At 42.6% G+C, this 16,966-nt stretch overlaps 1 protein-coding gene across 1 annotated transcript in view; it reads right to left on the bottom strand.

Moving 5' to 3' along the window:
* Positions 1-16,966, bottom strand: part of wdtc1 (WD and tetratricopeptide repeats 1) — a 124,752-nt gene that overhangs the window by 13,237 nt on the left and 94,549 nt on the right. Inside the window, exons 13-14 of the mRNA XM_072500970.1 lie at positions 5,136-5,371; positions 2,001-2,175 (exon numbers count right to left, since the gene is read on the bottom strand). Coding sequence (XP_072357071.1) covers positions 2,001-2,175; positions 5,136-5,371 — 411 coding nt within the window. The remainder of the gene's footprint in view (positions 1-2,000; positions 2,176-5,135; positions 5,372-16,966) is intronic.

Raw genomic sequence — 16,966 nt, 5'->3', positions numbered from 1 at the left:
AGACTGCAACTTCAGGAGCAAGTAATGACAAAACATGCTAATCTGTAGCCAGAAGCACGACACAATCACCCAAGATTCAAAGTTAATCCTCTTTTTTAAAAAAAAGATACCTAAACTCACGAGGAAGCCATTCAGCCTTTCTTGCCTATGCTGAACTTAGGCTATTTTCAGGGGCAACTCTGCTTTGTACTAACCCCCAGCACCTTTCACATCCTATTTCCATAGTCTTGAATGCTGTAATGAGTTTAACCACATTGACCACACGAGAATGTAGCATACATGATACATCCCAATAAATCTAGATTAGAGCAGCTGATGGGGAGAATCCCAGCGAATATCCCCACAGGTATTTAGTATCAAGCTCTATACGTCCATTCTTTGCTCCAGTTTCCAAAATTTATTACCTCACTCCTTTATGTATTTTGCACCTGCTACTTACCTGCCCATTTCCGTCGCCTTTTTCTGTCTCCAGGATAGTTGCTACTCCACTCGACTCAGCAAACCTTGAAATTTTATGTTTATTCTATATATACACAGCCAAGCAATTTCCCATCCAGCAATTTGTCAGACATTAAATTTACATAAACATAACCCTCCCCATCCCAGGTCTCGGGTCCCCTCTCCCACCCATGCTCATGCGTTCCTTATTCTCTCAAAAGAATTCCAACATTAGTCATCCCTCACTGGCCATTTTTGATGAGCTTGTGCCTTCAGGTTAGTCAATGATTTTGTCTCCAATTGATTACACGTTACCTATCGACAACTAACTAGTTCAGCAGCAGTAGTTGCCTGGATTATCCCTTTTCCCTATTCGAACAGCTTTAATATTACTGCCATCTCGACTGAATTTATTAGTGCCCTGATCCTTTTGAGAACTGATATCTTAATGCAGGTATCTATTGATTGTCATTAACCATTTAATCCCCCCTCTTAAATTCATTCTTTTCATCTCCAGATAAAGTACCTAAAATGTTTTAAAAATGAGACTTGCCTTACTTTCTTCCACAAATACTGAAGCAAAGTTTTCACAGATCGACAGAAAAAGCCAGCAGGCCCATCAAGTCCGTCTCATGGGAGAGATTATCTAGATGCACTGCCTAACCATGCAATCCCCTGACACAGGCACAGAAACACAGAACACCAACAGCCACTTGTTGGAAATTCTCTTTTGCGCCCCAATTTCCTTACATATAGCAAAGTAATGGAGGAATCTGAACACTAGTATGAACATTTCAGCCAATGTTGGTCAAAAAGCATAGGGGCAATGAGTAATAATAATGATAATTACAGTCTTTATTGTCACAAGTAGGCATACATTAACACTGCAATGAAGTTACTGTGAAAAACCCCTAGTCACCACATTCCGGCGCCTGTTCGGATACAGAGGGAGAATTCAGAATGTCCAAATTGCAGCACATCTTTCGGGACTTGTGGGAGGAAATCGGAGCACCTGGAGGAAACCCACGCAGATACAGGGAGAACATGCGGACTCTGCACAGGCAGTGACCCAAGCCGGGAATAGAATCTGGGACCCTGGCGCTGTGAAGCAACAGTGCTAACCACTGTGCTACCCTTAATGGGGTTTGATATGAGTTAGGATACAAGCAGCAGAGTTTTGGGTGAGCTTAAGTTTTTCGAGGGTGTAGGATGGTAGGTCAATAAGGAGAGCATTGGAATAGTCCAGTTTGGAGGCATCAAAGGCATGGATGAGAACACAACAGCAATGTCTGGGAAGAAGGATAGAAGAAGCACAAGGAAATAAGCCCAGAACTGGCATTCTGATAGCACTCCCCACATTTACTCAATTTGGATCTATCCCCAACAGCTAGGAATATTGTCTTTTAAAACAATCTCAGGAATATTTTACAGAATAATGGACAACAGTGTCCTTTCTTTTAAGTCATACTTGCTGCAATATATTGAAAGATTGATTCTGCACACACTCCAGTTTAAGAATGTTAAACCAAACCTTGCTGCCTACTTTTAAATTAGGAAATTACCTTCCAAAAAAGTTGGCTTCTTTGATGTCTGTGGTAGTATTACAGTGACCGCAATATCGTGACTTGTAATCATAACCTCGTTCCCTCAGAATCACTTCATCATCGGAGATGGAATCCTTCCTGCCGCTTGATCGGATGCGGATTGGGGTGGTAGTTCCTGCCTTCTTCTCTTCAGCTGTAAGACCAGGGAATGAGAGCAGCAACTCAATTCAAACACAAGTGGACAAATTAAACAAAATGACTAAAGTTGGAATCTCTTTACCCTCTGTCCAGAACTGTACCAAATAACGATGACCTTTCATTCATTTCAAAGGGACAGGACGTGAACAGCTGCACAATGTCCATCACACCATGGAAACCAATTGTAAAAGTTACTGCTTAATGTCACTCACTAACAAACTATGGCATTTGCTGCTCTCCACGAAGTTTAATACGCCGCTCTTCCATTTTTTCATATTCACCTCTGCAAACGTTCAAGGATTTATAATCAACCATCTCTTCTCCATTTATTTGCTGTCCGTTAATGGTACCATTGATATGGATGGGAACACCCATCTGTCTCTCCACCACCAACCTCCTCCATGTTGTCTCACACCATATCTGAATAGATTACAACTTCTGCACTCTGCAAACCTCAGCTCATCCTAAACCCTGGTACCTGTACGCAACCTCTAATTACCCCTCAGCTATCACTTTTGCAAACCTACATTGGCTCCCTGTCTTCGAACACCTCAAATTTAAATTCTTATCCTTGTGCTTTAATCTTTGTGGCCTTGTCATTCCCCATCTCTGGAAACGGAGTTAGGGAGGTCTGGAGGTCGGTTAAGATCGCCAAATACACAGGGTTTTTTTATGCTGAGGGGGTAAGAGTCAATTTGAGGTATGTGAATGTGGCAAGATCTCGCCTTACTCAAATTTATTTCCCAAGATCCCATGCTTGCTGACTTCTCCCTGCACCCCACCTTTTAAAACTCACCACCCACTCCTTAGAAAACACACCTTGATCTTTTGTCTCCCCCATCTAAAACATTGTCTAACCTTCCCAAGGAATTTGAATACAGTTTTTTATATATCCATCTTTCCACTGCTCAAAACCTCCTATTCAATTCCCAACAACCTGGTTTCTCCTCTCCTCAAATCAACGCAACCCTGGCCATTTCTTCACATTCATCTCTGCAGTCCCCAGGATCTATTGAACATCTCCTTTTTTCTATTCACTTGTTGCCCCTTAGTGGCACTACCTGTAAAGAAGGGGACACCCAGCTCTGCCTCTCCACCAACAGTCTCCATGTTTCCTCGCATCAAACCTGGATGATTGACAATTTCTTCCATCCTAACATTAAACCGTTGTTTTCAAATTCCAATAATTTCACTCTCTCCACTGGATCCAGTTTCTGAGCCACCCACTCACTCTGGACCATTCTGTGAAATGCTAGCAACTGTTGAACCCAGAGCTAAGCCATAAACCCACAATCAGACAGTCACCAAGGCCACTGGGAAAGTCTTGCAGCTCAGTAAGTAGCACTCCAACCTCTGAGCCAGAAGTTCTGGGTTAACGTCCCATTCCAGGGCTTGTTGACTAAGGAAGGACAGTCATGATACTTTTCAACAGGCTGATAATCAGCTTGATAATCCTTCCAAAGGTTCCCAAATATTTCCCAAAGGGAAAAAATAAGTGCGCATGTAGATACAAAAGAAACAAAACCAAGGCCACTTATTTCCTTTTTAAAAAAAAATTTAGAGTACCCAATTCATTTTTTCCAATTAAGGGGCAATTTAGCGTGGCCAATTCACCTAGGCTGCACATCTTTGGGTTGTGGGGGTGAAACCCACGCAAACACGGGGAGAATGTGCAAACTCCACACGGACAGTGACTCAGAGCCAGGATCGAACTGGGACCTCGGCGCCATGAGGCAGCAGGGCTAACCCACTGCGCCACCATGCTGCAATAAGGCCACTTATTTCAATGTCCACAACAATGTCTCGCTCCAGCCCCACTGTCTTCCCTACTGAAACCCGCAACACCTCCATACTTGATCACTCCAATGTCCTGCTTCCTGATCTCCTGTCCTGCAACTTCCATAATTTCCAACTTGTTCAAAACTTTGATACTCTCCTCCTGCCCTGCAATAACACCCAGGCCATTAAGTAGAACATTGACTCCCAACATCTCAAGTTTAAAATCTTTCCCCTCCTCTACCACCATCCCTGCAAGTGCCTCCAGTCTTGGACCCATCCTGCAGCCTTTCACCCTCTGACTCGGGTCTTTTACACTACTCCCTCCTTTCACTGAGTCCTCCCAAATTGGTGGCAGAGCCTTTCTGTTGGCTCAGCTATTCTCTGGAACTCCTTAGTCTTCCAAAATTCCCGTCCACTTTTAAAGATCCTCCCAAAACAGGGTTGAAGTTCTTGCCATCTGTGAAGTGTTATAAGAAATGTTAAAAGTTCCATTATTGTTTATTGTTGTCTGCCATATTCTGATAGATTGAGACTGCGGTAGGACAAAGATGGGTGGCATAAGCGGCTCAATGTAGAAAAACGGGAGGTCATATATTTGGAAGACAGAGTAGGATTTTAAAGGATAGACAGAGAGTAGGAGAGTGGAATTAGACAGGATGGGATAGTTAAACGAAAGAGAAAATGCTGGAAAATCTCAGCAGGTCTGGCAGCATCTGTAAGGAGAGGAAAGAGCTAACGTTTCGAGTCTGATGACTCTTTGTCAAAGCTGGGATAGTTAAAGGTATGGGGAGTGAACACGAGAGTGGTACTGGACTGGGTGGTTTGTATGAGGATAAACACTGGTGCTGACTGAATGAGATGAATGGCCTGTTTATTTGCTGGAAAATTGTGATCCCATGAGCTGTAACTTACTGCCTTTTATGTAACAGATTATCTAGACAACCCCGAGGCTCTTAGCCCACATCTGGGAGCTGGTAACCGGTACCAATAATATCCAAGTTTTTATTGTTACTCCTACAGTGTCTAACATCTCCATACACTGTTGCTGGGATTTTATACAATCACCATTTATCCTTCTGTTGGTTGGATTATTTTATCTCCTTATATTTATAAATTAGGTTTAAGAACAGAAAGTGTGTGTTGGGATCACGTGATAGCAGGACTGTTGAGACTCACAGCTGTCAGTCTTTGCGAAGAGCACAGCCTTGATGTCTCGATCCAGTGCATCGCAAGCACTGCTGTGGGCTTGATCAGGAAAACGGCCCTTAAAGTCATCGAGGCACTCCAGAGCCTCAGCGACATACTTCAACTCAAATAAACAACGTGCCAGGCGGAAATGGGCCTTCAGGTGGGAGGGATTCAAAGAAATTGCTTTCAAACAATCTCTGAGGGCATCATAATGGTCTCCATCCCTGAAAAAGGAAGGGACAGAAATTAGGCACTGGATTTAACAAGCCAGAGATCACTGTCACAGTTACCGCGCATGCTTTATTATGCATAGAATACTGATGTTTATCCAGATCTAATGATTCAAAATATCCAGGGAAAGTAAGCAGAAATAAGTAGCATATATTTTCAAGAGAATACAAGTCAGCTTAAGTATGTCAAGCCACTTATATTTTGGTCTTGAAATTCTCATGAAGTTAATTTAAAAACAGATTCATCCTCAAATAAAGACACTTCAATGAGTAAGGTGATCTGACTTTCAGGCTTGCGGAGCACGGTCAGTGGTGCTTAGAAACGCTGACTACACTCAATAAAAGATCGACCAACCAATGTTTCAGAAAATAGAAAAGCAAATTACTGTGAATGCTGGAATCTGAAACAAAAACAGAAAATACTGGACAATCTAACCAGGTCCGACAGCATCTGTGGCGAGAGAAGGGGGCTAACGTTTTAAGTCTGGATGACTCTGTCAAAGCTTTGAATATGTTTGAAACTGAGTGACTGCAGACTAAGCGTGATTTTCAGTTTTCCATTATTCAATAATAATGAGGCTGCTGTGCGTTGAATTACATGACCAAGGGTTTTTATTTAACATTACTTCAGAATATTGGGTGATTAGGTAAGCCCATATTCACTGCCCTGGAGTTGCTTGCTTGCTAGACGATTGCATTGTCAGTCAGCAATGCAACATGGGATAGAATTATGTAGAGGCAAGACTGGCAAGGTTCCCTTCCTTGAAGGACATTAGTGAACAGATTGGATTTTTCCAATAAACAGCAATTTACATGGCCATTTTTCTGGCGCCAGCTCACAGATTACCAGATTTACTGAATTCAAATTTGGCTTTATATGGTGGGATTTGAATCTAACCACTGCCAAGCATATTACATGGCTAACATCTGTTAATGTAAATGTAACCTCCAGATTTCAGTCACAGACTATTGTTAACAAATAGACTCCAAAAAATACATTTAGAAGTTTACAATTAAAATGGTGCTCTTTAAACAAAGTGTGTACATGTTTTAATTTTTTCTCAAGGTTAAGGATGTTTTAAATCATAGGCATTCATTGCAGGTTATATTAGAATCTGGGTGGAACAGACACAATCCTCTGAAGGTCTGTCACACACAATACTGCTGAGAATCAAGAATTTAACACTCAGGCAGAATGTACATGCGCTTCATAACAAAATCCAAAGGAATATTGAATCCGTAACACATGGTCTGAAGTTGCATTGAATACAATTCCAGGAGAATTAAGTCACTCTCCTAATTGGAAAGGAATATAACTTTCCACATACATGTGAAAATAGATAGTCCAGAGTCACAGGAGTGGTTCAGCAAAACAAAGCCAGACAGTCTCCACCAAGGATGTTACTTATTAAATGCAGTTCCCACCCGCATCCAACGTTCTACGAACTCTGGTCTGATTCACACCGCCACCCTACCCCAACCTCACCCTGCTGCTCTATCATTGTGGGTAGAGCTACCAATTGTTATGGGCCAGGGTTTAGAGAACCCCAAAGTGTATCATGGAGTTCACCTGACCCACAACTTTTAATAGATTGTGGTATGGGGAGCACAGGGCCCACTCTACAGGTGTGGTACAGCAGAAATGGAAAAGTATTTTTTAAAGCAAAACAATGTCTATTCTATGAACTCAAGTTAACCTTTTTAAAACATAGTGAACATCTTAGCAACCATTAATTCAAATACAACCCCCGAAGAATACAACACTAAGTAATGATTAAGCTGTCCTTTTCACATCCATGAGACTTGAAAAACCTTCAAAACAGAAAGACATCAGGCTTAACTTCACTACTGAGAACATTTATAATTCCGAATTCACCAAATGATCAAGAGATAGTCTTTTGATGGCAGAGAGAACAGCAGTACATCTGCTTGGTCTGGCTTCAGCTCCAACACAGAAAACGAAACTAAAACACACCCTGCAGCAAACAGCCTAAAACAAAAGTAAAAAGCTGACAGACAGCCCAGCTCCACCCACTCTGACATCACTGCAGTAGGAAAGGTACTCTCACTACAGATATTTATATACACACCCATTTCTTAAAGGTACTCTCACATGACACCTCCCCCCAAGAAAAAAACAACCCATCAACTTCAAGATGGTTTAATTTTTCACCTTTTCACTATCCTTTAAGAAATGCACACAGCAAATATACTTTTTTGTTAATAAACAAACAAACACGCAAACTGGTACAATAATATCGTCCATTTTTGTTCTTCTTCCTCCAACTGAAATCCTTCTCGATTGACAGTCTCTTTGAACAAGAAGGTCCTTGCACGATCCATCTATTTCTCTGCGTCTCGGCATTTCTCTTTAAAGTCTCTTTAGTTCAATCTGATCGCAGAGTCGTTTGTAATTCTCCAACACAGGAGCATTGGTTATCACAGCTTTCAGGCCGTCAAATGCCTGTTGAAAGTCCGCTGTCCACTGAAATTTTCGACGTTTCTTCAGCTAGTCCATCAGTGGAGCAATCACACAACAAAACGTTTGCACAAATGTTCGATCAAATCCACTCATGCCAAGAAATCGCATTATTTCCCTTCGTCTTGAGGGTAACGGAAACTCAAGGAGAGTGACTTGGGCTTTTCCAAATTCATTTTTGGCTAGGTTTATCAACAAACCTGCCTCCTGAAGTTGATCGAATAACTCCCATCAGATGTTTCAAATGTTCTGTCCATGTCTGGCTGAAAATTACCAGATCATCGATGTATACCGCACAATTGGGTAATCCTGAAACAAATTTGTTAGTTAACCACTGAAATGTGGTTGGGGCGTTTTTCATGCCAAATGACATAACTTTGAATTGGTATATACTATCTGGAGTCACAAAGGCTGAAATTTCCTTCGCCCTTTCGAATAAAGGTACCTGCCAGTAACCTTTAAGTAAATCCAGTTTAGAAATAAAAGTGGATTGTCCCACTTTCTCAATGCAATCCTCCAAACGTGGGATAGGATAAGAGTCCGTTCTTGTAACTGCATTAACCCTTCTATAGTCCACACACAACCATTGGGTACCGTCTGGTTTAGGTACCATCACTATGGGTGATCGCTATGGCTGCAACCTACTAGAATTATGCCATTTTTAAGCGCACTCTCAATCTCTTTGTTAACCTGTGCCAATTTTAAAGGGTTAAGTCTATATGGATGTGGTTTGATTGGAACAGCATTTCCCACATCTACATCATGTATAGCCATTTTAGTACTTCCCAATTTATCTCCACAATCTTGCCCACGTGATATCAATAACTCTTTCAGGTCAGTTTGTTTTTCCTCTGGAAGGTAACTCAACAATTTATCCCAATTTTTAAGAACATCCTCATTTTCCAATTTAATTTGAGGTATGTCAAATTCAGTCATCCCAATTTGGCTCGTCACGGAGTTGGAATCGTTAAAATCGCCTCCTTTTTGTCTCCTTCCCTTTCAAAGTACCTTTTAAGTATATTCACATGACACACTCGGTGAGTTTTCCTTCCATCCGGCGTTTTTACCACATAATTCACCTCATTTCATTTCCTTTCAATCTGATAAGGTCCACAAAACCTTGCTTTTAAAGGTTCACCTACCACTGGTAACGACACTAAAACTTTATCTCCACTGGCAAAATTACGAACTTTGGATTTCTTGTCCACTACCCATTTCATCACATTCTGTGCAACTTTTAAATGCTGTCTAGCCAATTCACCTGCTCTATTTAATCGTTCCCTAAAATTTGACACGTAATCCAATAATATAATTTCTGATTTCTCACTCACCAATTTTTCCTTAATCAATTTAAGTGGTCCTCTTACCTCATGACCAAAAATTAGTTCAAAAGGACTACATTTGGTTGACTCATTAGGTGCATCCCTAATTGCAAACAGTACGAATGGAATTCCTTTATCCCAATACTCTGGATAATCGTGACAATAAGCCCTCAACATTGTCTTTAATGTCTGATGCCACCTTTCTAACGCTCCCTGCAATTCTGGATGGCACCCAGTTGATTTAAATAGTTTTATTCCTAAGCTTTCCATAACTTCTTTGAATAACCTTGAGGTAAAAATCGCTCCTTGATCCGATTGTATTTCTTTGGGTAGTCCATATCTAGTAAAGAATATAAGTAACTCCTTCACAATCTTTTTAGCTGTAATATTAAGTACTGGAATGGCCTCTGGAAACCTAGAAGACACATCCATTATAGTCAAAAGATATTGATTCCCACTTTTTGTTTTAGGAAACGGTCCTATGCAATCAATTAGGACCCTTGTAAAAGGTTCCTCAAAGGCTGGAATGGGTATTAAGGGCGCTGGTTTTATCACTGCTTGAGGTTTCCCTATCACTTGACATGTGTGACATGATTGACAAAATTTAACTACATCTTTATGTAGTCCAGGCCAATAAAAATGTTTCTGAATTTTAGCTTGAATTTTCCTTATTCCCAAATAACCTCCCACTGGTACATAATGTGCAACTCGCAACATCGCCTTTCTATACCCTACCGGCAATACTACTTGATGAATTTCTGCCCACTTTTCATCCGCCTGCATATGTAAAGGTCTCCATTTCCTTATCAAGAAATCACTTTTACGGTAATAACACTCTGGTATACACGCAGATGCCTCTTCAGTGTACGCTTTCTGATACATCCGTTTTATTTCTACATCTTTTTATTGTAACTCCGCCAATTTTCCTCAACTAAAAATATCCGCCTCAACCTCCACCTGTTCTTTTTCAACCATCTGATCAAAAATCGTTTCTGATAATTGCACTTCAACTTCATCTTCACTCTTTGATTTCTCCTCGTCTTAACCGGTGACTTTGCGACCTTGTTACTGCACAATCCGGAAAAATTCCAGGATATTCATCCTTCAACACTTCAGTTGTCTGATTTTCCACTGGCTTATCAACCACAGTAGGCATTACTCCCACTTGCGATCCAGCCATATCATTACCCAGGATAAACTGTATTCCTGGACAAGATAGTTGGATTGGATTGGATTTGTTTATTGTCACGTGTACCGAGGTACAGTGAAAAGTATTTTTCTGCGAGCAGCTCAACAGATCATTAAGTACATGAGAAGAAAAGGGAATAAAAGAAAATACATAATAGGGCAGCACAACATATACAATGTAACTACATAAGCACTGGCATCAGATGAAGCATACAGGGTGTAGTGTTAATGAGGTCAGTCCATAAGAGGGTCATTTAGGAGTCTGGTGACAGTGGGGAAGAAGCTGTTTTTGAGTCTGTTCGTGTGTGTTCTCAGACTTCTGTATCTCCTGCCCGATGGAAGAAGTTGGAAGAGTGAGTAAGCCGGGTGGGAGGGATCTTTGATTATGCTGCCCGCTTTCCCCAGGCAGCGGGAGGTGTAGATGGAGTCAATGGAAGGGAGGCAGGTTTGTGTGATGGACTGGGCGGTATTCACGACTCTCTGAAGTTTCTTGCGGTCCTGGGCCGAGCAGTTGCCATACCCGGCTGTGATGCAGCCCGATAGGATGCTTTCTATGATGCATCTGTAAAAGTTGGTAAGCTTAATGTGGACATGCCGAATTTCCTTAGTTTCCTGAGGAAGTATAGGCGCTGTTGTGCTTTCTTGGTGGTAGCGTCGACGTGGGTGGACCAGGACAGATTTTTGGAGATGTGTACCCCTAGGAATTTGAAACTGCTAACCATCTCCACCTCGGACCCGTTGATGCTGACAGGGGTGTGTACAGTACTTTGCTTCCTGAAGTCAATTACCAGCTCTTTAGTTTTGCTGGCATTGAGGGAGAGATTGTTGTCGCTACACCACTCCACTAGGTTCTCTATCTCCCTCCTGTATTCGGACTCATCATTATTCGAGATCCGGCCCACTATGGCCGTATCGTCAGCAAACTTGTAGATGGAGTTGGAACCAAGTTTTGCCACGCAGTCGTGTGTGTACAGGGAGTAGAGTAGGGGGCTAAGTGCACAGCCTTGCGGGACACCGGTGTTAAGGGCTATTGTGGAGGAGGTGTTGTTGTTCATTCTTACTGATTGTGGTCTGTTGGTCAGAAAATCGAGGATCCAGTTGCAGAGTGGGGAGCCAAGTCCTAGGTTTTGGAGCTTTGATATGAGCTTGGCTGGGATTATGGTGTTGAAGGCTGAGCTGTAGTCAATAAATAGGAGTCTAATGTAGGAGTCCTTGTTTTCGAGATGCTCTAGGGATGAGTGTAGGGCCAGGGAAATGGTGTCTGATGTGGACCAGTTGCAGCGGTATGCGAATTGCAGCGTATCAAGGCGTTCTGGGAGTAAGGAGGTGATGCGCTTCATGATCAACCTCTCGAAGCACTTCATTACGACTGAAGTCAGGGCCACTGGTCGGTAGTCATTGAGGCACGTTGCCTGGTTTCTCTATTATTCCTACTACCACTTCATCACTCTTCACTGGACTTTCCAACCTTACCTTATATAATTGAACACTACTCCTCGCACCCTGAATTCCACCTTTTCTGGCAACATTCTTCCCAAACTACATAACTCCTCATCTCTTACCATTAAAGATTGACTAGCTCCCGTATCTCTTGAAATTGTGACTTCTTTACCTGCTCCTCTATACACGAGTAAACTTTACCCACACAAGTAAATTCTTTAAAGAGATCTGGCACCTTCTTATCAATCACCTCTTGATCAGGCTGTACAATCTTTTGCACCTCCTTCACTTCACTTGGGCTTTCCTTTCCCACTTTAACAAACCCCACTGTCTTATCCTGTTTTACCACATCAGCCTTTCCAGTGCTTTTCTTCAACCATCAACACTGTGACTTTACATGGCCTAGTTTATTACTGTGAGAACATTTGAAATTTTTCATTTCTTTTCCACCCTCCTGGATTTCTTTTCTTATCTCCCATCAGATCATCACTACCTTTACCATTTGAGTATTTCTCATGTCTCCAGTTTCTATCCCTCACAGGCTGAGACTGATGTCGGAAACCAAGCTTTGATTTATGAACCAATTCATAATCATCTGCCATTTCTGCTGCTAATCTCGCAGTTCTAACCCTCTGCTCTTCCACACGAGTTCTCACTACATCAGGAATTGAATTTTTAAACTCCTCCAAAATTATAATTTCTCTGAGAGCTTTATACGTTTGGTCTATTTTCAAAGCCCTTATCCACCTATCAAAATTACTCTGAGCCTTTTAAACTCCATGTATGTTTGACCAAATTCTTTCCTTAAATTTTTAAACCTTTGTCTGTAGGCTTCAGGCACTAGTTCATATGCACCCAAGATGGATTTTTTTCACTTCCTCGTATGTCCGAGATACCTCCTCCAGTAGTAATGCAAACACTTCACTAGCCCTACCTACCAGCTTTGTTTGAATCAGTAATACCCACATGTCCTGTGGCCATTTCATTTGTTTAGCCACCTTCTCAAATGAACTGAAAAAGGCTTCTACCTCCTTCTCATCAAACCTTGGCAATGCTTGGACATATTTAAATAGATTCCCACCAAGCCTTCGACTTTGACGCTCTTTTTCACTGTCCTCATCACTATCCTTCAACTGTATGTTTCCCTTTACGTCTGCCAATTTTAACTGATTGTATGTTTCATGGCCATTTTCTGAAGTTCAAACACTCTCTCTTTATCTTTTTCCCTGATCTGTATCTCCCTTTCTCTTTCCTTTTGTTCTGCTCGGGCTATTCTTTCTTTTCTCCTTTCTTCTCTCTCTCCCTTTCTTTTTCCTCTTTCTGCTCTATCTCTTTCTTTTTACGCTCTCTCTCTCTTTCTTTTTCCTCTCTTTCGTATTCAAGCTGCTTTAATTATTTCTCATGTTCCATTTGTTTAATTTGTAATTGAATTTTTGCCATTTCCAATGAGTCAAACTGTATCTCAGGCAACTTTAAATGCTTAGCCACCACCATAATTACCTCATCTTTTCGCATTTTGTCAGGTAATGTTAACTACAATGTTTTGGCCAAATCTAACAGACTGCTTTTAGTCTCTGTCCATAATGTACTGCGTGTGACCGTCTCCACTCCCAAAAACGTCTGAGCCTCAGAAAGAGCCATTGTCCACAACGCATTCCCCACTTAAACTAAAATACCACACCTGAAAAGCAACCGTAATATGCTCACCCCTCACTGTCTTTAAGTTCACTAAACCAATCCAATAGATAGCCTTTTATCCCGGACGAGCCCCCATTTTGTTATGGGCCAGGGTTTAGAGAACCCCAAAGTGTATCATGGAGTTCACCTGATCGACAACTTTTAATAGATTGTGGTATGGTGAGCACACGGCCCACTCTACAGGTGTGGTACAGCAGAAATGGAAAAGTATTTTTTAAAAGCAAAACAATGTCTATTCTATGAACTCAAGTTCATCCTTTTAAAACATAGTGAACATCTTAGCAACCATTAATTCAAATACAATCCCCAAAGAATGCAACACTAAGTAATGATTAAGCTGTCCTTTTCACATCCATGAGACTTAAAAAACCTTCAAAACAGAAAGACATCAGGCTTAACTTCACTACTGAGAACATTTATAATTCCGAATTCACCAAATGATCTGTCTTTTGATGGCAGAAGAACAGCAGGTACACCTGCTTGGTCTGGTTCAGCTCCAACACTGAAAACGAAACTAAAACACACCCTGCAGCAAACAGCCTAAAACGAAAGTAAAAAGCTGACAGACAGCCCAGCTCCACCCACTCTCTGACATCACTGCAGTAGGAAACACCCATTTCTTAAAGGTACTCTCACTACAGATATTTATATACACACCCATTTATAAACACCCATTTCTTAAAGGTACTCTCACATGACACAATAAAGCATGGCTATGCACTCTGTCACTCTATAACTTGACCATTTTTGTAGCCTTTGATTACATCAACTAGCTCATGAAGCATCCTCCTCAAATTTGGCTGCTCTCAGAACTTTACTGCCACTCTCCACCAATTCCACAATGACATGCAAGCCGTGGTCCTTACTAAAGACCCTAGCTCAGTGAGGTTGGGGTCAAACAAGGTTGTGTCATCGCACCAACCTTCGCCTTAATCTTCCTCACTGCAATAATGCACCTCGTCCAGCAACTTACCCAAAGGTGTGGCGATGATTTTCAAGACAGACAAGAAATGGTTCAATCTATGCTGCAATCTATCCAAAACTGATATCACTCCAAGCTCCAGTATGTAGATGACACCTTTGTGTGCTCACTCAAAAACTGAGCTTCAGGTCATTGTTTTTAAAAATTTTCTTTTGAAATTTATTTAAAAAAAAATATATATTTTATTCAAGTTTTTTGGCCAAACAGAACAATACATAGTGTTTCTTTTACACAACAATAAAGCAATATAAATAACCGTGGCCAGTTTTAAACAGATAAATAAGTAATATATAAACAAAAACAAAAAACAAAACTAAATGGCAACTGCCTTGTCCAAAATAAATACTCTCCAAAAATACAATCCAACAATCCAATATACAATTACATATACCAAATACCTATACATATACAATAACATCCCTGAGAGTCCGTCCGATTCCTCCCCCCCACCCCCCTCCCCCCCTGGGTTGCTGCTGTTATCTACTTCTTTTCCATTCCCTCTATCTTTCTGTGAGGTAGTCGACGAACGGTTGCCACCGCCTGGTGAACCCCTGAGCCGAACCCCTTAACACAAACTTAATCCGTTCTAACTTTATGAACCCTGCCATATCGTTTATCCAGGTCTCCACCCCCGGGGGGGTTTGGCTTCCTTCCACATTAACAATATCCTGGCCGGGCTACAAGGGACGCAAAGGCCAACACGTCAGCCTCTCTCGCATCCTGCACTCCCGGCTCTTCTGCAACCCCAAATATAGCCAACCCCCAGCTTGGTTCGACCCGGACCCCCACCACCTTCGAAAGCACCTTTGCCACCCCCACCCAGAACCCCTGTAGTGCCGGGCATGACCAGAACATGTGGGTGTGATTCGCTGGGCCTCTCGAGCATCTCACACACCTATCCTCTACCCCAAAAAATTTACTAAGCCGTGCTCCAGTCATATGCGCCATGTGTAGCACCTTAAATTGTATCAGGCTTAGCCTGGCACACGAGGACGATGAGTTTACCCTACGTAGGGCATCAGCCCACAGCCCCTCCTCAATCTCCTCCCCCAGTTCTCGGAAGGACCACCATTTTAACCGCCTGCACCCTACCTGCCAATGACAGGGACACTATGTCCCATCTCTTGAAATCCTCCTCTATCTATTCCACCAACCGTGTTAAATTAAGCCTATGTAATGTACCCCAATTCTTGGCTATCTGGATCCCCAGGTACCGGAAGTCCCTTGTTACCTTCCTCAACGGTAAATCCTCTATCTCTCTGCTCTCCTCCCCCGGATGCACCATAAATAGCTCACTTTTCCCCATGTTCAATTTATACCCTGAAAAATCCCCAAACTCCCCAAGTATCTGCATTATCCCTGGCATCCTCTCCGTCGGGTCCGCCACATATAGCAACAAATCATTCGCATACAGAGATACCCGGTGTTCTTCTCCCCCCCTAAGTACTCCCCTCCACTTCCTGGAACCCCTCAGTGCCATGGCCAGGGGTTCAATCGCCAATGCAAACAATAACGGGGACAGAGGCCATCCCTGCCTCGTCCCTCTATGGAGCCGAAAATAGTCAGACCCCCGTCCATTCGTGACCACGCTCGCCATCGGGGCCCTATACAGCAACTGTACCCACCTGATATACCAGTCCCCAAAGCCAAATCTCCTCAACACCTCCCACAAATAATCCCACTCCACTCTATCAAATGCTTTCACGGCATCCATCGCCACCACTATCTCCGCTTCCCCCTCTGGTGGGGGCATCATCATTACCCCTAGCAGTCTTCGTATATTTGTATTTAGCTGTCTCCCCTTCACAAACCCAGTTTGGTCCTCATGGACCACCCCCGGGACACAATCCTCTATCCTCATTGCCATTACCTTGGCCAGAATCTTAGCATCCACATTCAGGAGGGAAATGGGCCTGTATGACCTGCATTGCAGCGGGTCTTTTTCCTTCTTTAGGAGGAGCGATATCGTTGCCTCTGACATAGTCGGGGGCAGCTGCCCCCTTTCCCTCGCCTCATTAAAGGTTCTCATCAGTAGCGGGGCCAGCAAGTCCAAATATTTCTTATAGAATTCAACTGGGAATCCGTCTGGTCCCGGGGCCTTCCCCGCCTGCATGCTTCCAATCCCTTTCACTACTTCCTCCGTCTCAATCTGTGCTCCCAGCCCCACTCTCTCCTGTTCCTCCACCTTAGGAAATTCCAGCTGATCCAGAAAGCACATCATTCTCTCCTTCCCGTCCCGGGGCTGCGCTTCATATAATCTTTCATAAAATGCCTTGAAAACTCCATTCACTCTCTCTGCTCCCCGCTCCATCTCTCCCTCCTCATCTCTCGCCCCCCCTATCTCCCTCGCTGCTCCCCTTTTCCTCAGTTGGTGGGCCAACAACCTACTCGCCTTCTTCCCATATTCGTACTGTACACCCTGTGCCTTCCTCCATTGTGCCTCTGCCTTACCCGTAGTCAACAAGTCAAATTCTACATGT

This window comes from Scyliorhinus torazame, chromosome 1 (genome assembly GCF_047496885.1).
Source record: "Scyliorhinus torazame isolate Kashiwa2021f chromosome 1, sScyTor2.1, whole genome shotgun sequence".
In the NCBI taxonomy this organism is placed as follows: domain Eukaryota; kingdom Metazoa; phylum Chordata; class Chondrichthyes; order Carcharhiniformes; family Scyliorhinidae; genus Scyliorhinus; species Scyliorhinus torazame.
The sequence above is the reverse complement of the archived record's forward strand: the minus strand, read 5'-3'. Positions and strand labels throughout refer to the sequence as shown.